Source organism: Tupaia chinensis, unplaced genomic scaffold (assembly GCF_000334495.1).
Source record: "Tupaia chinensis unplaced genomic scaffold, TupChi_1.0 Scaffold000274_1, whole genome shotgun sequence".
Taxonomy (NCBI): Eukaryota; Metazoa; Chordata; class Mammalia; order Scandentia; family Tupaiidae; genus Tupaia; species Tupaia belangeri.
The window spans coordinates 1323282-1345684 of record NW_006159756.1 but is presented as its reverse complement, the minus strand read 5'-3'; the positions used below and the strand labels follow the sequence as shown (position 1 = coordinate 1345684).

General features: G+C 52.9%; 1 protein-coding gene and 1 pseudogene across 3 annotated transcripts in view; one reads left to right on the top strand and one right to left on the bottom strand.

Moving 5' to 3' along the window:
• NCAPD3 (non-SMC condensin II complex subunit D3) overlaps positions 1 to 22403 on the top strand; it is a 58096-nt gene that overhangs the window by 33889 nt on the left and 1804 nt on the right. For all 3 annotated transcript variants that reach the window (XM_006149961.3, XM_006149960.3, XM_027772443.1), the window contains 15 exons: positions 309 to 406; positions 523 to 638; positions 2924 to 3031; positions 5502 to 5616; positions 5704 to 5811; positions 7385 to 7623; positions 8367 to 8446; positions 12358 to 12495; positions 12681 to 12814; positions 13014 to 13213; positions 15087 to 15197; positions 17202 to 17339; positions 18002 to 18168; positions 18291 to 18430; positions 19704 to 19781. In XM_006149961.3, the coding sequence (XP_006150023.1) occupies positions 309 to 406; positions 523 to 638; positions 2924 to 3031; positions 5502 to 5616; positions 5704 to 5811; positions 7385 to 7623; positions 8367 to 8446; positions 12358 to 12495; positions 12681 to 12814; positions 13014 to 13213; positions 15087 to 15197; positions 17202 to 17339; positions 18002 to 18168; positions 18291 to 18430; positions 19704 to 19781 (1970 nt within the window). The remainder of the gene's footprint in view (positions 1 to 308; positions 407 to 522; positions 639 to 2923; positions 3032 to 5501; positions 5617 to 5703; positions 5812 to 7384; positions 7624 to 8366; positions 8447 to 12357; positions 12496 to 12680; positions 12815 to 13013; positions 13214 to 15086; positions 15198 to 17201; positions 17340 to 18001; positions 18169 to 18290; positions 18431 to 19703; positions 19782 to 22403) is intronic.
• LOC114008031 (uncharacterized) lies at positions 15772 to 15887 on the bottom strand (annotated as a pseudogene).

Below are 22403 nucleotides of genomic sequence, written 5' to 3'. Positions count from 1 at the left end.
GTGGGCCCGAGGGGTTCTGGGAAGCAGCTTGCATCTTCAGGAAGTGGGCTGTCCCATGACTGTTTGTATACAGGATCGTTTCTTTAAATTCCGGCATAGAAGCGCACACCATGTAAGAATCACTTTCAAGCAGTCAGGTGACCCTTTGGCCGAGTTCATTGAATGCCTTAATGTTCCTGAAACTTAGTCCCTGCACCATGCCACCCTGCCCACTTCCTCCAGTCTCGCTTACCCGGAAGAAGAGGCGTTTGCCTGGTGGCAGCGTTTAACTTGGCTCTGTCTTGATATGTCCTCTGCCCTTTCTCCAGACAGCAGGACCCCAATCCAAACACCCTCAGGCACATCCTGTGTGTGCTTGGGCACATCGCAAAGCACCTTCCGCAGAGCACGCGGGACAAGGTGGCCGGTGAGTGCCTGTCCAAGGATCTCTCTCGAAAAGCATTGCCGGTTGCTTCAGCATTTTTTATATTTATATATACTTGGAAGCAGTGGAACTTGAAAGGCCTTTGACTTCTTCCTTAGGTGTTATCAAACAGAAGCTGAATGGATTCCAGTGGTCCTTAGAGTTGATCAGCTCCGCTGTTGATACCCTGCAAAGTCTTTGTAGAGCATCTGCAGAGACACTGAAGGAGGAACAGGTAAGGCCACCAGCTCTCCTCGACAGGTGTGACTCAATCCCTGCTCAGACACGGGACGGCGTGTTTTGAAGCTAGAGAAGTGCTCTCTGCAGAGAGTGCTGTAAGGACACGTGATCCCCTTAGTGACTGTGACAACTAGGCAATTACGTGAAAAGCTATTGACATTCCCCAAGACTTGGCTGTTAAGGACACGTGGTTCCCTGAGGTCGTCGGCACCCGGGTTCAGTGTCTTCCAGTGAGGTACGCTTGTTGATTGACGTTCATTACCTGGGTAGAACTCCGCAAGGTTATCTTTTGAAAATTTGTAGCCTGGATGTTTGAGATGGCCTTGCGTATCCTCCTTTTCCATCCTCATTCCAAAAGTATTTAATGCATGATTTTCCACCTCCCAGAGGCGGGATGGAACTTGCTACAGGTCAGAAGCAGCTGTGGTTTCCTCTTGGCCAACACCACCTCCGCTGGCAGCAGGTGGTAGGAGAAGGCCCAGGGACGCTCTAGGACCTTGGTGTATTTCCATCTCCGTGACCCATTTGTTAAATGCACTTCTTATTCTTTTCTTCACGAAGAAACAGTCAGTATTTTACTGAGAACAAGAAATTACTCAAAGACAGGTGACCGAGCTCTAACTCCACAGTGACGTGGGCAGGCTCGGGTCTTGGACGTGTTTATCTGGATGCTTGGTGCGAGTTAGCAGTAGTTTGTGGCTTTTATTAAAATACTGATGAAGTCTTAGACTGCATTAACAGACGTGTCTAGAACAGGAGGAGTTACGGTCCTGCTCTTCGTCCTGGTTAACCTAAGTTAACGTGTTCTGTAATTCAGTTTCAGTAAGAACTTTCCAGAGAAACGCATATTTCGAGGAGAGCTGGCTATGTTAGATGAGGGGGTTACAGGGCAGATTTAGGAGCGGTGGCAGGGCCTGGAGTGCTTAGCACGAGAAGGGAGAATTACGTGGGACAGGCTGTCCGGTTAAATTCAGATGTAAGAAGGACTTTCAAATGAAAGAGGTGAATTCGTTTGCTCTCCCAGAGGACCTGTCTGGGCCAGTGAGGGGAAATCACAAGATCGATTTTGACCCACTGGAGAGTAAACCTACTCAGGTCTGCCTAGACTGGAGGGGCTTGCCTCAGAACACGTCCCTCGTCCCTGAGGATTCACGAGAAGCCGGACTAACCAGACATAGTCCCAGGCCTGCTCAGAGTCTCAGCACTGGAGGGCCTTGGCAGCTCTCCCAGACTCTGATTGTGAATGTGATTAGAGTGCTTGGGTTCTAGTGTTAAGGTCTCAAATGAATTGGCCTTTGTCTCCTCACTGGGGTGATGGCTGTGGGTTTCAGAAGCCTCTTGGCCACCTTTGGGGTCCAGGTCATGCAATCTTTTGAAATCTTCAGTGTAGTCAACCTTGCACAAGTAACAAAAAGTCAGTAGGCCTGGAACATCATAGCCCGTGTCAGCCTGAGAAACAGTTTGCCCCTAACGGTGGTTTGCCAGGAGTTCGGCGAAATACTGACTGGGTGCCCTTGTGGCAAGGTCCCTTCCAGAGACCCTCGCAGAGCAGTGGGGGAGACCTACTTGCGAGCGGGTTGTTTCACTGGCATAATTACTGCCCAAACAAAAGTATTCGTAGAATAATGCAGAGTATGGGAGTAGGGGCACCTAGCCTAGGTATTTTGGAACAGGCTCCTGGAGCCAGTGAAGTTCAAGAGCTCTAGAGTGTGGCTGGCCCTCTCTCTCTTGACAGAAGTGCAATGACCCCCTGAGGTTACCGTCACCAGTAAGAAATACCAGAAACTTGTCCGTAATGAATCAATCTCAGAAGAACGACAACTTTTTTTTATTATATCTCTTTTTTAAATGAATTATTTATCACAGTAGTTCACTCCCCTCCCGCATATATCTGAAGAATTACGTTTTTCTCTGATGTGGGAGAAACACAGCTATAATCGATCCCTTCTAAATGGGATCCTCCTAACCATTCGCATTTTGCTTTTGTAAAGCAAACATAGAAGGATGCTCTGTACACTGTTCTTTATAAATTTCATTTAGTCTGTTCTCGACCAGATTGCTAAAAGCGTGTCGTCGTGGTTCGGACGGGCTGTGGGGGGAGATTCGGGCGTGCGGCGAGGGAGCGTGCCTCCAGCTCACGTGTTTGCAGGTCCCAGCGGACCCTCTGAGGGCGTGGGTGTCGTGGGTGGTCGGGGTGCTGGCGCCCCTCGGGGATGACTGTGGCCTGCCCTAGGGGCTCCTGAGTGAGGCGTGTGGGGACGTGCTGTCCACCTGCCCTAGGGGCTCCTGAGTGAGGCGTGTGGGGATGTGCTGTCCACCTGCGAGCTCCAACTCTCCAGCATCCTTCTTAACGAGGACGGCGCAGGGAACATGGACGAAGACCTGGTGGTAAGCTGAGACCTTCCCGATCATTCTTCTCTTTCTTTTACGTCTGCGGATGTTTTTAAACATGGTTCTGTAATGTCCATTCCACAGGTTTTAACAAGGAAACGGCCCTCCTAGCCTAGAGCTTACTCGCTTTGTAGAAGAACGTTGTTATGCATTTTTTCCTTGTGTATTTGTTATCCGAGGGAAGCTTGGTGTCTCCATTTCTTCGATGAGATCTTCCAAAGAATTATTTATTTTTAATGTCTTATTTATCAGTCATTTATTTATTTATTTTTTATTTTGACCAGAGAGAGAGAAAGAGAAAGTGAGAAAACAAGCCACCAGGTCCAGGACTTGAACCATGGTCAGCCATGTGGGGTGTCCAGCACCTTAACCACCATGCCACCTGCTGGTCCCTCCAATGAGAGCTTGAGCAACCTGATTTAAATAGGGAAAATACAATATGGTTATAAGCCCAAGAGAGTCCAGCTTAGAAATAATAAGGTAAGAAAATAAAGTCAGGGTACTCTGTTCTTTTGTTGGTTGGTTTGATTTTTTAAAAAAGAATTTGCAGTTGGGGCCGGCAGGTGGTGTGGTGGTTAAGGCACCGAACTCTCCATGGTTTGAGTCCTGGACCTGGCAGCTTGCTTTAAGATTATAAATATAATTAAATAATTTTTTTTAAATGTGGTGCTTTCTCTGAGCTGCTTGGACATGGGACTGTAGAATGGGGTGGTCGTGCTGGGCAGTTGTAAAGTCACGTCTCAGATCAAATGAGGGATTCAACAGTCCAGAGCCCCCGTGGCCTCGGAGCAGCCTGGCTCTGCTACATGCACCCCTACACCGGGCCGCTACAGTGCAAAGGGTTTTGGTGGGCTGGACTCAATGGCTGTAGTGGGAATTCTGATGCCAGCCTCAACACTGTCCCTCCACGGGAGCAAACAGGCCGGCTCTGACGCACTATCGTGCATGCCACGCCGAGCCACAGTGGATTCACTGCGAACCTCCCTAATTCGGCTCCTGCTTTCCCGGCTTAGCTCTGGGGGCTGCTGGCAACCATGGACCGCGTCAGATTTGTTAGGAGAGGAGACCATCATGCCCGAGGCACCGCTGTGCTCTTCGCAGGTGCAGGGCTGGGACGCTGAGCGCCGACCTGGCTGCAGCTCTGGAGGGCCCTCCTCACCTCTGTCCAGACGGAGCACTGCCCGCACTGGTGCTCCTGGTCGGGGGCTTGCCCATGAGGTTATTTTCAGCCCCAGTATCTCTCCTAACTCTACCCTCTAGTCAGAATATATATGAAGTTTTGCCCACATACATTGTTAAATTTATGCTGCTTTAAATACAATTTAAATATTTAATCTGTTAAGAGATCCGATGCGTTCGAGATTTGTGAACCTATGTGGATTTAACACGGACTTGTCCCCTAGAATAAGCTTGTATTTGACATTTCCTGTGAGGTGAGGCAGGAGGTTGACCGTTAGGCTGAGTGTCGATGGGCACGCGCAGGACACACGCAGGGGCGCTGCGGACACTGAGAGGCTGCTGGCGTCCTCGCCAGCCTGCAGGGCAGTTTAGAAATACGTTTTCAAACGTCGAACAGGCGCATCCCCTTCAGCCGTGGGTTTCACTCCCGAGGAGACGGGCCGGTGTCAGCGTGAACAGTCGCTCAGGTTAGAAACCGCGCAAGCGTCCGTTCCACCTTGGAGAGTGAAGGGAGTGACGACAACATCCCTCGTTTTAAATGGCACGTGTGTCATCGTTAAGCACAGTGGTTACGTGTGTTGACACAAAAGGAGGCCCAGTGTTCAAAGCAGTCATCGTGAAGTTCAGAACTGCTTGATCAGTTGGAATATGAGAGAAGCCGACATAGAGCCAGCTGGTGGCATCTCTCACGGCCAACCGCATGGTACAAGTCCCAGACCCAGCAACTTGAAAAACACACCGAGTGTGTGCTGCACACCCAGAATTCCCAGAGAATAGATGAGACGGGATTGTGGTGTAGCTGTCCCCAGAGGAGCGATTTCTCACTTTCCCTCTCTCTGTCTCTGGCGAGCACACAAGCTCTCTATAGCAAAACTAAAAACAGAAAAAAAGAGACCGCAACATAAAGCCATATGACGGTGGAAATACTTTGAAAAGTTAGTGGACAATTCTCTGTCCCAGGCTGCCCAAGGTAATCTCATTTGCATCTGTCAGTACGACACAGTGATTAGCAGGGACCCTCTTTACTCTCAGGGGTGACCAGATTTGGGGGATAAGATGATATGGTCACCTTAATTTTGGCTGAGTTAAGTAGTAACTGAATGGTCATGCAATTATGAAAATAAAAGATAGTAAAGTTTTATTTTAATTTGAATTCGAATTTTATTTTAACTTATTTTCATTTTAACTTTTATAGATGTGGCCTTAAAATTGAGCTAGAGTTCATTTTTCTTTTCCCTTTTTTTCCGGCCTTATTTTTATTTTTACTACGAAACTGTCCCTCTTTTAGGTAAAGTACCTTTTCACCTTAGGCGATGTGGCTCAGCTATGTCCAGCCAGGGTGGAGAAGCGAGTCTTCCTCCTGGTCCAGTCCATTCTGGCCTCCGCAGCCGGCGTAAATCCTGGTAAGGCACTTAGGTCATGTTCCACGTGGCGCACTTCGGGCCGAGCCAGCCTCTGGCTGCTGCTGAAGCCCTTCCCCACCCCCGCAGTGCCAGCGTCTTCAGAGGGCAGCGAGGCCCCAGCCCCTCGGCCACCCTTCCAGGCCCGGGAGTCTGCCATGCCGTCTGTAATCAGAGCACACGCCATCATCACCTTAGGTAAGGACAGTCCTTGCAGGCCGGTTCCGTGTGCGGCTCTTGTGCTAAGCAGACTCGCCTGGGCGCGGTGTGGGCCTGGCCCGGTGTGTGTGTCCTGCCGAGCTGTCTGATCCCCAAGCCCTGTCTCCTCACTCCTTCACTCGGGGTAATTCCGACAGGAGCACCCAGCTCTGCAGGCGTGACGGGGGGGCTACTCACGAGCCTTAGGGTGGCGACGACCCCAGTCTGGGACCTGGAGCATTCTCTGTGGGGCTTTTGTTTTTCAGGAGGATTATGTTACACCATTCCAGTTAGACCTGTAAGAGCGATTGTGTAAGAATATCTTATGGTGTAGCACCGTGAAGTCTGTTCACCGAGAACTCACGGCAGCCACTGCACAAGTTTTGGGGACGAAAAGCAGAAGTGAAGTGCAGTCTGGGGAGAGGGTTCGTCTCCCACTCTTCCTGGTGGTAGATAAATGGCTCAGCGTAGTTCTCCGTGAACACAAGTCACTGTGCATCTCGAAAACACTGTCCTCTGTGCTGTAACTTGAATTTTTGTTATTAGCCTAACTGTGTATTTAATGCTAGACAAGTTAGGAATTTTTCTTGTAGTAATCGGTTATTTTTTAAATATCTCAGAATTGCAAACAAGAGTAAAACACTCCCTAGGCCAAAAACAAACATACCGACAAAACTCCATGCTCTAACCGTGAGCAAGAGGTAAACTAGCATTCCCTCCTGGTCACCCGGCTTGTACTTCCGATTCTTCACAAGACTTTTAACTGAGAGAGAGAGAATTCACAAGTAAAATGTGGGACCAGCAGATGGCATAATGGTTACGTCACTGGACTCCCACACAGTCGACCATGGTTCGAGTCTCTGACCCGGTGGCTTGAAACACGCCAGATACGTGTGCAGGCATGCCCAAAATCCCAAGAGGAGAGTGGAGAAGGGATGGTGGTGTGGCCATCCCCAATAAAGGGTGATTTCTCACTTTCTGTCTCTGTCTCTCCAGCAAGCGCACATGCCCTATGGCAAAAATCTCTCCAGAATAAAGTAAAATTGGGGCCAGCACGTGGTGTGGTGGTTAAAGGTGCTGGGTTCCCACGTGGCCGACCGTGGTTTGAGTCCCAGACCTGGCAGCTTGCTTTCTCGGTTTTCCCTTTCTCTCTGTCTGGTAAAGTTAAAATCATGTTAATAATAAAGTTAAAATAATAATAATGTCTGGTAAAGTTAAAATAATAACAACAAATGGAATTTAATAGGTCTTTTAAAAAAAATAAACTAAAATGTATTATCCATTAGATTTTGTTAGTCACTTTGTTAGGTAAGCAGATAACCGGAAAACTCAAGATTCTTTTATTGAAGTGAAAGAACATCCCACTGTATGTAGCTCCTGACACCCTTGGGAGTTCGTTCTTCCTAAGGCGTGAGTTTCCTAGCATGTAGCATGCGTCTGTCTGCCTGTGTGTTCTGTTCACAATCGTAGCCATGATGTACAGCTGGTTACAGCAAGTCCATAGCAAGGTGTGTCTGGAGGAAATCCAGGCTGGGATTGGCTTGGGCCCGATTCTTCCCGTCTCCTGCGGCAGGTAAGCTGTGCTTACAGCATGAGGACCTGGCGAAGCAGAGCATCCCGGCCCTGGTGCGGGAGCTGGAGGCCTGCGAGGAGGGGGCCGTGCGCAACAACGTGGTGGTCGTGCTGTGCGACCTCTGCATCCGCTACACCGTCATGGTGGACAAGTACATCCCCAACATCGCCACGTGCCTGAAGGACTCGGACCCGTTCATCAGGAAGCAGACGCTCACCCTGCTCACCAATCTCTTGCAGGTGTGGATAAGACTTAGACCTGCCCTTCCCCCACCATTCCTCCCGGCTCTAGGGGGTCCTCGCGCAGTGTAGGTCACGTGCTCGCTTTGAGGCAAAACCCAGGACTGAGTCGCCTCCCCTCTGGTTAAGGGACCGCTCTGCTCTTCTGTGTGGCCTTTAGAGCAGGTTGTCGCCTGCGAACAGCCGTCTGGGTGTTTGCTCAGACTCCTGCATCTGCAAAGTGGGCGTCACCGTGTTTGCACTGGACCACCACAGCCATGCTGCAGAGTCCAGGGAGCGGGTTGGTGTACAGAACTCTGCAAGCTCCCAGACCCTGCAGAGCACTCGATTTTTTCTGTGCATCGAGGGCAGTTGGTCTGTAATGAGAAAACAACGTGTGAGCATTAGCAGGAAGGCCGCTCACTAAGTCATGTGTCCACCCTGTGCGTTGCACGCTCTTGTCTCTGCGTGCTATAAGTGCTCCGGGGCCACCATGGCTGTCCTAAGCCCGGCACTTGGAGTCATTTCCCTGACAGCGGGAGGTTTGTTGCCCTCCCGCCCATGGCCCTCTGTACTGCTGTGTGACTAGTGAGTGGTCTGTGCTTTCGGGCTGTCAGTGAGAGCTGAGCTGGTTGTGGGGGTGTACCAGGGAGCTGGCAGTGCTCCACTCCCAGGGAGAAGCGACAGGAGACTCTGGGCCTGCCTGCATGAGGTTTGCGTATGTCGAGGTTCACCCTGAAATATGCCGGTTTCTCTCTGTGCAGGAAGAATTCGTGAAATGGAAGGGCTCTTTGTTCTTCCGGTTTGTCAGTACTCTGATCGATTCGCACCCAGACATCGCCAGGTAAGTCTTCCTCTCCCGTGTCAGACAGTGAAGCAATCTACCTAATTTTTTATACACTCTACATTTCTTCAAATTGGCTTAGAGGTATATAGGACTTGGTAAGCTTTTGGTTGTTGCCAGAAAAATTAGCCGATTTTTAAAATACTAGGCTGTATAATAAAACCTTTATTTTGTATATAAGTTCAAAAGTTTAGATTCATTATTATCTTTTTTTATTTTGTGAAAGAGCATGTCCGTTGCCAGAGAGAAGCAACGGGGAAGAAAGCACCCCTCAGTGGGGTGTGGTCACGCCATAATCACTTCTCCAATTCTCCATGGGCTGGGATTTGAACCACATGGTCTCCCATATGGGATCTGGTTCCTCTAACCAGATGCTCCCAGGGCTGGCCCCAGATTCATTATTAGATCATTTCAGCATTGACATTTGTAAGTATTGTTCTTCCTGAAGGAACAGCGGACATTGTATGCCTTTGTCGTGTTAAACTGTGTAGAACAGAGGCCACTAGCTAGACATCAGCATAGTTGGCTTTGATCATGCCACGATCCCTCCTCTTCCATCTCTCCCTCCTTCTGGGGATTTGGAGCCCACTTATACATGTATCCCATGTGCTTCTCAAGCTGCTGGGTCCAGCACTCAAACCACAGAGTTGGCCATGTCAAATCTAGCGGCCTTAACTACCAGGCCCGGGCTGGCCCCAGACACTCTTTTAAGTGTAGAAATAGTAAGGAAAGAATTCTGGGAGTTAAGGCAGAATTGCACAGGGCCAGCTGGTGGTGTGGTGGTTAAGGCAGCTGGATCCCACATGGCCAGCCAGGCTGTTTACAACCAGGTGGCTTGAAAAACACCAGGCATGAGTGCGTGCATGCCCACAACCCCAAGGGGGGAATGGAGGAGAAGGGATTGCAGTTGGCCATCCTTGGGGATTGTGCTCTTACCTAGCCACCCCCGTCTCTCTCCAGCGAGCACACACACCTTATAGCAAAATTGTAAAAAGAAGACAGACTTGCACAGTGGGAGATGGGGTATATAAATCACCAGGCTCCTTGGGCATGGTGTTTCTCACGAGTTGTAAGGGAGGGCGTTGACTTTGCCAACTGTGCATTCTTGCCCTCATATGATGCTTTTAAAGATTTATTTTTCGACGGATTGAGAAATGGTCCGATAGCATTAATTCTTTTTAAAGCAAGTGAGGAATTGGAAAATAGAATGTTGAATGCCATGGCAAAAGCCACCACAGTGGGGAACAGGTCTTTATAGAGTTCATTAACTATAAATAGCCTATAATAATGAGTCCCTCTGGTTCTAAATACTGTCACCAGTAATTTAGTCTGAGTTCCATGGGAGAATGTCTGCAGTTTTCGTCGGGTGTAATTTTCCAAGGAGGAACCTTTCTTCTTAAAAACCCATGGAAGGTTAATGGTCTGATTAATACGTCTGGAGGCACAGAAGCTAAAGGCTGAGGCTGTTGCCTTTTCCTCGTTTGTCTGGGTGGGGAGGGGCCAGGGCAGCAGCGCCACGCCCTCTGCGACCCACATGGCCCACCACTGTGCTGGCCCGTGTGACAGCCCGGCAGCCGGCATGGCGAGCTTTCAGATGACAAACTGGGGGTGCAGTGGGTTGTCCCACCTGCACTTCCTCATCCTCACTTCTGTCTGCCGCTCCGCGGTTCTGGTAGGTTTTTGTCGGTGTGTGACTTGTGCCCAGTCCCATGTGTCCAGGAGCCCAGAGCACCCATGGGAAGAGCGAGCAGAGGAAGAGGTGCTGCCCCTGGACGGAGACTCGGCCCCTGCCTGTGTCTGAGCGTGTCCCCGCACTGTTCCAGTCTGTCTCTGCATTCTGGATGCGTTTACACCATGATCCCAGAGTGGGTCAGGATTTGCTAATGAGGTTTAAGTCCGTCTCTTTCCCAGATTCTAGTCCAAAGGGTAGATCTCTGTTTACACTAAATCTATTAACTTCTCCATATGGAACTGTGAATACCGATCTCGCAAAGGACTGTAGGGAGCCTGTAGCCTGTCGGAACTGGTTTTTGGTCTAGCTGGATCTGAAGATTCTAGCCTGAGCAAATGCGCATGATGTTTTTAATGGATCACTTTAAAAAGAACACAGATTTCAAGGCTGCAGAGCCGTGATGTGGTTTCCCCTGTGCCCACTAGGTGGCGGCTTTGCAGAGCCGTCATCTCGCTGCAAGCCAGGAATGGTGGGTTCTTTCCCGTTAGCGGGGAAGATGCCGTAGAAGTGCACAAGGCAGGGGCCAGGGAGGCTCAAGGCATGAAAGCCACCAAAACATGGCCCAGGGCGACAGGAGAGGGGGACAGGCAGCTGGCCTGGCCGGGTGAGTGGTCATGCCTGACCCAACGATGGCTTCGTGAGGTGCAGAATGCGTGGAACAGGTCCGAGTCGGACAGCGGGAAGCACAGGCAGGGTGGGCACGAAGGGCTGACTCCGTGTCCCGGGGTGGAGGATGCAGCCTGCAGATGTGAGGGTCAGTCTGGGGTCACATCTGGCTTCCCGTTTCATATACGTGACTGCAGACCTGGGGAGAAGGTCCAGGTGGACATCTGCTGTTCCAGTGCAGGTTTAATGAAATCCCAGAGGGCAAATCCCCCTTGCTTATTCCTTTGACTGTGTTTTTTGTGTATTTGGTGTTCATTTTTTCATTCTGGTCAGAGGTGGTTTAGAAAGAACGGCATCCCGTGACCCGGTCACCTCTCAGGCCCAGCGCTGTGACCCAGTCACCTCTCAGGCCCGGGCACCGTCTGTACAGATTAGCCACACAGCTGCCCGAGCACCCTCAGGGATTCCCTTGATGAAGTAGGTCTTGTTTTGTTTTTGTGTCTGTGAGTCAGCTGCCCCCTGTCCTAGGCCATAGTCAAAGCGCAGTCATCTGCAGTGGAATTTCTAGCCAGGGTCACTTCCGCTGTGACCTCCGAGTCCCCTTCTCTGACTTAGCTGATGTGCATGCCGGGGTGCAGTTGACTTGAACTCAGCCCGGGAACACCGTGGGGAAGGTCGGTCTGTGGAGTCCTCGTGTGTCCCCAAGCCAAGCCTTAAGCCTTTGGGGTTGTTCTTGTCACTGCCCCCCCAGGGGACAGCTGCCTGGGGCTCCTGTGCAGGTGGAGAGCGTGGTGGCACTGGCTCAGAAACGAGGTGACGGAGGTCTTGGCAGTGGGGATGGACCACAGCTAGCCCTGCACCGTCTCAGTGACTCCTGAGCAAAGCCAGTACCTGGGAGTTCTGTGCCTGTCCCCATGAGACCCCTGTCCCTGAGTGGTTTGGCTTTTGTCCGTTAACATCTGTCTTTGGGAACCATTCAATTTTTGTCCTTCACTTTGGTGCAGCCCTGGTAGCACCTGTGTCCCTGTGTGACTTTGCATAATTATTAGGGACACAGAAGGTCAGCACCCAGGGCTGCTGGTGACTGCAGCTCAGTGAACGTCGGCCTGCAGAAGCACCTCTCCACAACATCCAGACCGTGGCCCTGGTCTTCAGCCCCCATGAAGAAAGGCCCCGTTACTGACGCGCTTTGGCTCCTTTTCGTGGGCAGCAGAGCAGAAGCGGGGGTGAAGGCCAAGTGTCCATGCTGGGGTGACTGCGTCACAGCAGCCTGAGGGCCTGCTGTCCTCCTCCAGGAAGCCGACAGGGTGGCTTGTGTTAGTGGTCTCCCCCAGTCGAGGTGCCACTGGGGAAGGGCACTCGTCCCAGTTTCAGGAGCCCTGGAAGAGAAAGCCTGCGGCTTCGGAGTCGGGGGGAAGCCGTTGTGCAGGGCAGACAGGCTGGCTGTGTGGCTCTGAGCTCTTGAAGCTGCTCCTGGGCAGCTAGGCCCCTCCACCCTGCCGAGCTCTTGGCGTGTCTGTCCAGGCCATCTGAAGAGCACAGAGGCGTCTGTTCTGTGTCTCCCTGTCCGCAGCTTCGGGAAGTTCTGCCTGGCCTTCCTGCTGCTGAAGAGGAGCCCCGCGCTGTTCTTCCAGCACTTCATCGAGTGCATCTTCCACTTCAACAGCTACGAGAAGCACGAGAAGTACAACAAGTTCCCGCAGTCGGAGAGGTCAGTGAAGGCCGCGGCGGGCCCGGGCTCAGGAGCTCGGCTGCTGGGTGTGTGGTGGCCCAACCCTGGCACACGCGGGGTCATCGCTGGACTCCCAGTGTGCTCGAGCTCTGTCCACAAATGTCTGCATTCGGTCCTTGTCACCTGTACCCATGGTGCGGTAAAACTGTCCCATTCTCCCACAGAGAGAAGCGGCTGTTTTCCCTCGAGGGAAAGTCAAACAAGGAGAAACGAATGAAGATCTACAAGTTTCTGCTAGAGCACTTCACAGACGAGCAGCGATTCAACATCACCTCCAAGATCTGCCTTAATATCCTGGGTAGGGCTGCTGCGTTTGGGCGAAGCGTGTGTGGGTGACCATCGCACAGGGGCCCTGGTGCTGCAGAAATCCCCGTGACTTCTCCCAGCAGCCGTGCCCAGGCAGAGCCCCGTGCAGACCCCGCTCCCCGCCCCCGTGTCTGTGAGTCGCACCTGCCCCGGTGAGCACATTTCTCAGGCCGCCCTCGGTGCGTTCTCAGCGTGCTTCGCCGACGGCGTTCTGCCCCTGGACATGGAGGCCAGTGAGCTGCTCTCAGATACCTTCGAGATCCTCAGCTCCAAGGAGATCAAGCTCTTGGCCATGAGATCAAGACCAGACGAGGACCTCCTTGTGGAAGACGATGACATGGCGTTGGCCAATGCAGTCAGGCAGGAAGCCCAGAAGAAGCTCATCTCGCACGTGAGTCCCCCTGGTGTCATCCGCTCAGGCCCCAGGCTTCCCGACCGTCTCCAGATCATCGCTGAGCCCAAGATCCTGATGCGCTCACAGTGTCTTTATTCTCGCCTGGGGGTGGAAATTCTTACATCTCTTTCCAGCCCTGACTTCTCTTGCAAGCCCGAACCCAGTTCCACTTGCCTGCCACAGGCATCCGCAGCCCGTCACCTCTTCTCGCTGCTGTCCATCTCCCACAGCTGCTGTGGACAAGGGGTCTGCTGTCTCCCAGGTCACGTAAAGGGAAGCCACTGCTGTGCAGAGCCAGCAGGTCAGCCGGGTGCTGGCCAGTGAGCGACGTTCGAGCCTCAGTGCCTTTGGGGACGAGCTCAGCCACAGTCGTCACCAGGCCCCGAGTCCCCACACCCAGCCCTGATGGCTGGTTTGTGTTTCTCTCCTGGCCCTGGGAGGCGCTGACCCTGAAGAAACAGACTTTGCTCACGTGCACTTTGCCTGAGAGCCCGTCTTTCTGAGTGACGCCCCTGTGTGGACTTCAGCCTGTGCCGTTTCTAGTAGTGTCCTCAGCACCTTCGCTTGTTTCTTGCTTCCTTCCCTTTTCCAATCCCCTCTCGGGACTCTGGCCACGCATGCACACGTGTGATTTTCAAACCACCGAGTCCGGGACTAGACCTGCTGAGTCAGCCATGTAGGATCCGCTGCCTTAACCTCTACGCCACCTGCTGGCCCCCACGCACACATTTCTTAACACCCTTCCACTTGTCACCTCATCCTAACATACACATGCTTGTCTTCATTTTTGTACCCTCAGAGGTCAGCTTCGTGTCTGAGACAGAGAGGGTTCTTGGTACTTGTTGAGTACTTTATGATTTATTTTTTGTTCTTGTTTGTAGTTTTTGCTGTAGGGTGCATGCACTCACCGGAGAGAAACAGGGAAAGTGAGAAATCACCCCCAGGGGATCGCCATGCTGTAGTCTCTTCACCTCTATTCTCGCCTTGGGGTTTTGGGCACGCATACACATGTGCCCAGCGCGTGGTCTTCACACCATGAAGTCAGCTATGTGGGACCCGGCCACCACAACCTCCATGTCACCTGTTGGGCCTAAGCTGCTTTTTAAAACCATCCTAACTCACCATCTGCTCAGACGTGTCCTTATTGAATTGTTCCTGTACCTACCGCCCTTCTGTTCTGTTTTTTAGTAGACTGGTCTGTTATGGCTTAATCCTCCTCCCTTGGCCTCCCCACTGGGACCTGTAGCATGGGCATCCACACCCAACTCTAACAGATCGGTCTCCCTAGGCCTATCTCACACGCGTGCTCCTCCTGCCTCAGCTTCCTGAGTTGTGAATTACAGACACACGCCCCCATGCCAGCCCTTACGCTGGACCAGGAACCGAACCCTGGTCCCCACAGTGTCTCAGCCCGTGGAGCACAGCGTCTTAGTAGCACTCACCATTGCAGCTGGGCTAAGAATCTGATAAGACCCTTTTGGAATTATTTACAAGCCAGAAACATCTGTGAGTGACTTTAAATGAGAAGAAAAGGCGCTTTTCAGGTTCAGAAGGATAACCCTGGCTCGTGTGGGCTACTCTACCAGTTTTAATTCTGAGATTTCTTGCAAAATATTTGTCATTAGTGAACATTAAGGTAAAGATCAGGAAGACTTGGGCAAATCTGGTACCATGTAGACAGGGTGGTCTTTTCTACACGGTCCCCAGGAGCAAGCAGAGGGTCCTGCCCCACCATTCCCAGCGTCAGACTCCGAAAGCAAAACCAATCCGCGCCACGTGCTGGACCAGTTGGGCCAGGAGAAGTAGAAAAGGGGACGCCGTTATCTCTCAGAAGTCTCTGACGAACGCGTGCCTGTTTGTGCTATTGCAGGTGCAGAAGAGGAACTTCATAGAGAACATTATTCCAATCATCATCTCCCTGAAGACCGTGCTCGAGAAGAGTAAAATCCCGGCCCTGCGGGAGCTCATGAACTACCTGAAGGTAAGGGACAAGCTCGTGCCGTGTGGCAGGTCCCACCCACCCGGCTCGATCCTCAGGGCCTTCTGCCCATCATGGTGCATCACCATGACGGTCGGAGCACCTAGCTGCTGCGCCGGCGTGGCGGGCTGGCTAGAGCCTCACCTGCCGGGCGGGCCTGCCGCGTGGATGGGGCCGGAGCCTGAGCGCTGGCACTTGCTCGTCCCTCTCCCACGCGGCGCCGCGGCTCCTGGAGAGCTGACTGCGGGTGGCCGGTCAGGGGCGTGAGTGTCCATTCCAAAGACCTGGCCAGCCAGGTCCAGAGCAGTCCTCATCCTCGTCGTCGGGGCAGGATATGGCGGAAGTCGGTCGTGACGGTTTAGTTAGCGGTGTTCCTTTACCGCTGTCTCAGCTGCTCACGGTCAGGAGATAACTGCCTGGTAGCGGCTGCCTTGGGGACATGGCACTGTCACTTGGCTGGACTCGCTGGCCGTGGAGCGGGTGGCCAGCGAGCTCGGTCCGAGCAGACCCGGCACGTGTGCATCTGCTTATGTGCAGCGCATGCCTGACGCCGGTGCGGGCCCTTCCGGCCAGGTCGTCCTTTCAGAAGTAAATACAGCCCTTCCCTTTGGTTTTGCACAGTTACTTCTCTACACGATCAGAGAAACTTCTCTAGTAACAAACTATAGAAATGATCCCTGAAAGTATAGTCTTTGCACAGTTACTTCTCTGTTCACATTTTGCATTTTTCTTCCCCAAAAAGTCTATAAATTGGTTTTCTACAAAAGACCACAATGAAATTACGTTCTGTTTATCTATTGAAGTTTGCTATAGGGCATGCATGCTTGCTGGAGACAGAGGGGGGATAGTGAGAATCACCCTCCAGGGGGGCGGCCATGCCACAGTCCCTTCCCTTCGTCTCAGGACCCTGGGCATGCACGCACACATATGCACATGCCTAGCATGGGTTTTCAAGCCTCCGGGTTTGGGACTCACACCGCATAGGCAGCCACGTGGGATGCAGCCGCCTTAGCCCCCATGCCATCCGCTGACCCATTTTTCAAATAGCTTTTTACCTATGGGGTTCTGATAGGATCACTATGGAAAACCAAGGGATTCCGGCTGTGAAACTTTCATTGATTGCTGTTTAGGGAACACAGTTCTTTTTTAAAATTATTTATTTAATTTTATTTATTCATTCATTTATTTTAATTTGACAGTACACACACACACACACACACACACACACACACAGAAACAGGAGAAAGCCAGTCACCAGGACTGGGACGCGAACCATGGTCAGCCATGTGTGAGTACCCAGTGCCTTAATCACACCACCTGCTTCTGGCCCCTCATTGATTGCTGTTGAAGCCTTAGAAAGAAGTAGAGAGCTTAGTGTCTCGATGGTATCCTGGAGTACCTGACCAGGGGTGCAGGGGTTCCCCTGCAGTCGGTGGAGCCCCCTTGCAGCGGCAGCTGGAGGAGGCGATGGATGTCGTCTTCTCCCTGTCGTGGCTGCCAGTGTACTCGGAGCTGCAGTACGTCTTTCTCTGTCTCCAATACTGTTGGTGAAATGTTTGTTCCTCTTAGTGAAGAGGCCTGGTCCCTAGCAGCCCTCTTTAGGGCCAGAGTGTTCTTGCCTGGATATGATCAGGTGTCGGGACTAGAGCCGGTCCTACCCCTGAGAGCCAACGAGTGCTGACGTCGACGGCCCAGTGGCTTTCCAGCGCTGCTCCTGCAGCTGCTCTGAGGCCTGAGCCAGGACTGCCACCTTCCCTGGCAGCCAGGGAGCGTCCCCCGAGATGAGCACTGTTAGTTTGTCTCCCGTCACGTTCCCGTCACTCCTGTGGCCTATCGGCGTGGTTGGCATTCACTCCAGTCTCCTGTTACGGTCACCTGTTAGCTACGGCGATAGAGAAAGTAGGCCCCGTCACATAGATCTCACTGTCGCCGTTAATGATCAAGCTGTGTTGGAGAGCTTGTCTTTTCATTTAAGAAAACGTTAAAGGACGCTCCCGGCCGTTTCAGGAGGTGATGCAGGATTACCGGGATGAAGTCAAGGATTTCTTCGCGGTCGACAGACAGCTGGCAGCGGAGCTGGAGTATGACATGAAGAAGTACGATGAGCAGCTGGCCCAGGAGCAGGAGCGGGCGCAGCGCGCGGAGGTGAGGAGGCGGTGCCAGCCTGCCACGAGGCTGTCCCACCGCCACGTCTGCTCTCTGCTGCCAGGTCCCGGCGTTTCTCAAAGCCACCCAGGCTCAGGAGTGAGCAGGGTTAACCCTCGGGCCTGCTGCCTGGCAGCAGTTCCTCTGTTAGTGGGGAGAAATCAGCCGGTCTTACGGACACTGACTTCCCACAAGGCCATGTCCCAGGACTGTGTCCGCAGAGTCATTGTCACCGTAGGTGGGAGAAGTGGCCATGTACCTAGATGGCAAGCTGGCCAGAGGGCGGTTTGACTTTTGGCGCTAGTGACTGTCACCTGGTATCGTGGATCGTCACTGTCCTCTCTGCCAGCATGTCCCTCACGAGTACTTTGTTCCCAAGGGCATTTCTAGGACTCACTGTCACGCATGCTCAGAGGCCCGTGCTGTCCTGAGGAAGCCGGGCAGATCTGCTCTATGGGAAAGTGATGGAGAGACCAACTGGTCCCGCTGTCTCTGTGACGCCGAGGCACAGCGTGGCAGTGCTGACAGTGCTGTGTGTCCCGAGAGAAAGCTTTTTGCCCGGGCCTGCCATGGTTTAAAATCAGTTACCTGTGGACTTACTTGTAGCACGTGAGAGTCCATTTGAAAAACTATTGGTAAGTAAAACTGTATTTCCCTTCCAGGCTGCTCCAGGGTTAGAAACCATGCCGGCTCCTGCTAGCCAAGAGAATCCCACCACATCCCACGTGGCCAGCCAGCCCTCGACACCCGGGGCGAGCGCTGGCCACGCCCCGACTTTGCCTCCTACCCCTGAGACGGGGTCGCAGAAGAGGTTCATGCCCAAAGCCAGGTAGAGCCCACCGGGCCGGGGTGGGGCCACAGGAGGCGGCTGGTCTCTGCTAAGGCCCTCGCTGCCGTCCCGCGGTGGCTGGCGGTGGGAAGATGAGTGTCCAAGCCTTCTCTCCTCCACAGGCCCATGTCCCTGAGCACCGCCGCCATCCTCAACTCCGTCAAGAAAGCCGTGGAGTCAAAAAGCAGGCAGAAGAGCCGCAGCTCAGGCGTGCTGCCCTTCACGCTGAGCTCGGGAAGCCCCGAGAAAATGGGTGGTCACGGTGAGCCTGGAGGCCGGCCGGGGGGTGAGGGCGTCCAGATGGCAAACCCTGTGCTTCCCCAGCGGTTTCTGCGTTCCTCGCTTTAAAATGAACGGCGTTAACTGGGGAGTCAGGAGTAGAGGTGATAGAGCAGTGTGTTTGTAGGCTACGGTCTGAAAATGGAGTGAGCTGTAAAAGCCAGCGGGGCGGGGGCCCTTCCTCAGCCTCTCCCCAGGGCAGCCATGACACTAACCTCGGGGGCCATGGTGCCTGCGGTACTAACCTGTGGGGAGCTTTCTGGGAGCTTTCCTAACAGTGCTTTCGGAGTGTTCCGTCTTGGGAAAGCACCGAACTTACTTACTCCCGCTCTATTTCTGGAAATGTAGATGTTTTTCCTTTTTTCAATCTGTCACGTCACAACAAACACCCTTTTACAGCCAGCCTTGCGCAAGTGAGCCCTGGGGTCTGTCCCCAGCAGCCGAGGCCCTGGCAACCTCACACACTCTCAACGGTGTCCAGCTTCCCTCCATAATTCCTGTCAAATTGTGCCCTCGTCCACAACCCCGTGCATGAGTGACACTCGTTTTTATCTTTTTCCATCTTCCCTTCTGACCTTCGTAGAGAAAAATGGTGTGATTCTTTTCTAGCTTTTTATTTTTTGTTCGTTTGTTTTAATCCAGCTGAGCATGGGACAGTTTTTCTTAGGTTTATTATTTGTATTTTTTTTTTTTTTGGAGAGGTTTTTGCTATAGGGTGTGTGCGCTCGCCAGAGAGACAGAGAGACAAAGCGAGAAATCCCCCCCCAGGGTGATGGCCACACCGCAGTCCCTTCTCCTCCATTCTCCTCTCGGGATCTTGGGCATGTATGCACACGTGCCCGGCATGAGTTTAAGCCACCGGGTCTGGGACTCAAACCGCGGTCGACTACATGGGAGTTCAGCGACATAACCATAACGTAACTGCTGGTCCCTGTATTTTTTGGGCACTGCCTTTTTATAAGTACACTTCAAATATTGGGGATATTTTTTAAATTATTTAACTTCATCATTATTTTTTAATTTGACCAGAGAGAGAAAGTGGGAGAGAGAGGGGCAGAAAGTGAGAAGGCAAGCCTCCCAGTCCTGGGCTTGAACTGTGATTGCACATGGAGGAGTCCCGTGCCTTAACCACCACACCACCAACTAGTCCCTAAATAGTGGAGATTTTTAACTTTCTCATACACGTATTTTTCATTTCATTGTTTTCTTTGATATCTGTAGGGTTTGACAGATAAAACTTTTCTGTTCTATCTCAGCATCTTCATACAGTTCGGACCAAGAGTCTAACGGATCCATCAACCTCGTAACGAAACGAGCCATCAGCACCCCCAAGAGTAAGTTGGGGTCTGAGCGGGGCGAGTGGGGCGAGCGGGCCTCTCAGCGCCCTCCCATGGCATGTGTGCTTGCTGGAGTCGTGGGGAAGCTCTCTGAGTTGCAGGACGGTTACTTTGCTCACGCCAGGGGTCTTCAGATGCTCACCAATGCGCTGGGGCGTCCTTCAGGTCGGTCCTTTCATAAGGATCCGGACAACCCGATTACTGCCCGTAAAGCGCTTCCTCCCGGGGTCCTCCGTGCATTAAGTCATTTCTGTTCACATGGCCCATGAGGGCCCCGGCGGCTGATGGTGAAGCTGGGGTGCAGGTGGGTCAGGAGGGAGCCCCTGCCCCATGCCCACCCAGGCGTGCTCAGCGTGAGGAGTGGGCTGCTCTCTGGAGGGTCAGACTCAGCCTGGCAGGTGGGGCGTGTCTTATGAGCCAGGTCCCACTGGCGCCAACCATGGCTGGCGACGCGGCTGTGTGTGCTCTCCCCGTTGGGCATTTTCTCTAACACCCTCTTCTTTTCGATTCAAAATGGAGGTGAGTTAGAAGAGTAGAAATTTTTCACCCATTATTTTTATAGTTTTGTCCCAAACCCCATAAAAAACAATTTCCTGAGAAAATGATTTTAAATACAAAGGAAGTCTTACTGTTCAAAATGTGCTGACGTGCTCCATGGCCCCACCTGGTACGTCCCTGTGTGCCCTCTGCTCAGCTCAGCTCAGCTCGGTGTACTGCTCTGGCTCAGGCCTTCAGACATCAAGGCATGACCTGGAACCCCCCACCACCACTCACGGGGCACTCTGCTGTCGAGGGCAGGGCCCACCACGTCTGCGTGTGTGGCCGCTCCTTGCTGTGCGTGTGTAAACCGCTTTGGTCATCAGCTGTCACTGTGGCTGGGACAAGGTGAGTGCCACACAGACTTGCCAGCCTCACCTCTGCAGTCCCATACCCTGTGACACCATCACCAGCAGCAGGCTCCAAATCCTGAACTTCTGTGGGACGAGCCGTTATCCGGCCGTAGCCCTGTGATGCGTGACCTCATTTAACCCTCAGATCACTTCCACTCAGATTCCCCTTTACCGGGAGGTGACCAGACTCCCGCCCACGTCCTCGGACGACAGCCAAGTCGTGGTGGCTCTTGTCCTGAGAGGCCAAGGCAGTTCCAGGCCTGCTGCTGAGCAGGGGTAATGCCTAACAGTGTAACGCCCGCCTCTCCCACACGAGCTTCTGCTGGTCCTGTGCCCAGGCTGGGGGCACCAGGTGCTTTTATTTCATTTTGGCAGCGAGGGACCGTGGCCGCGGAAGCGGCAGGCATTCTCCTGCTTTAGTCGTGCTTGTCCCGGGAGCCCCTGGTTCCTTTCTTCGCTCGGCTGGTTTCCTGGCAGCAGGGCTCCCCACGGTGAGACCTGGCGTGGGTGTCACGCTGCCCTCACGTGTGTGAGCGTGCACAGCCGTGTTTGTTCAGACGTGAGGTGCAGGCGTCAGCACCGTGCCTCCTTAGGCCCTTCGACGTCACGTTCCTGTTGACCTCCCTTTTTAAAGTTTATTTGGTGAAAAGAGAAAGAGGGTCTTGCTGGCATCTTGTCACATTATGGCATCCCCACCGGCTGGGATCACGGACTCACCTGAGCTCGACCCAGGATCCAAGCCCAGAGCCAACCCCAGAGCCTTGTCCTCGGCCGACAGCCAAGTCGTGGTGGCTCTTGTCCTGAGAGGCCAAGGCAGTTCCAGGCCTGCTGCTGAGCAGGGGTAATGCCTAACAGTGTAACGCCCGCCTCTCCCACACGAGCTTCTGCTGGTCCTGTGCCCAGGCTGGGGGCACCAGGTGCTTTTATTTCATTTTGGCAGCGAGGGACCGTGGCCGCGGAAGCGGCAGGCATTCTCCTGCTTTAGTCGTGCTTGTCCCGGGAGCCCCTGGTTCCTTTCTTCGCTCGGCTGGTTTCCTGGCAGCAGGGCTCCCCACGGTGAGACCTGGCGAGGGTGTCACGCTGCCCTCACGTGTGTGAGCGTGCACAGCCGTGTTTGTTCAGACGTGAGGTGCAGGCGTCAGCACCGTGCCTCCTTAGGCCCTTCGACGTCACGTTCCTGTTGACCTCCCTTTTTAAAGTTTATTTGGTGAAAAGAGAAAGAGGGTCTTGCTGGCATCTTGTCACATTATGGCATCCCCACCGGCTGGGATCACGGACTCACCTGAGCTCGACCCAGGATCCAAGCCCAGAGCCAACCCCAGAGCCTTGTCCTCGGGCCTAGCTCTCCAGCACACCTGCCAAGGCACCTGGTTGAGTCAACATGAGCGATGTAATTTTGCTCAATGGCAACGAGTGATTTTCAGAGCTACGGCTTTGGTTTTCTTTTTAGAATCATTTTATTTAACTTTATTTCAATTTGACAAGAAAGCAACAGAGTATGAGAGAAAGAGAAAGCAAAGTCGCCAGGTCCAGGAAGTGAACTGCAGTCAGCCATGTGGTAGGCCAGTGCCCTTAACCACCAGGCCACCTGCCAGCCCCCGGAGCTAGGATTTTGTGGTTTTTGTTATTGTTTGTTTGTTGGCAGGGAGGGAGAGGTTTTTGCTATAGGGTGCGTGCACTCGCCAGAAAGAAGACAGAGACAGAAAGCGAGAAATCACTCCTCAGGGGG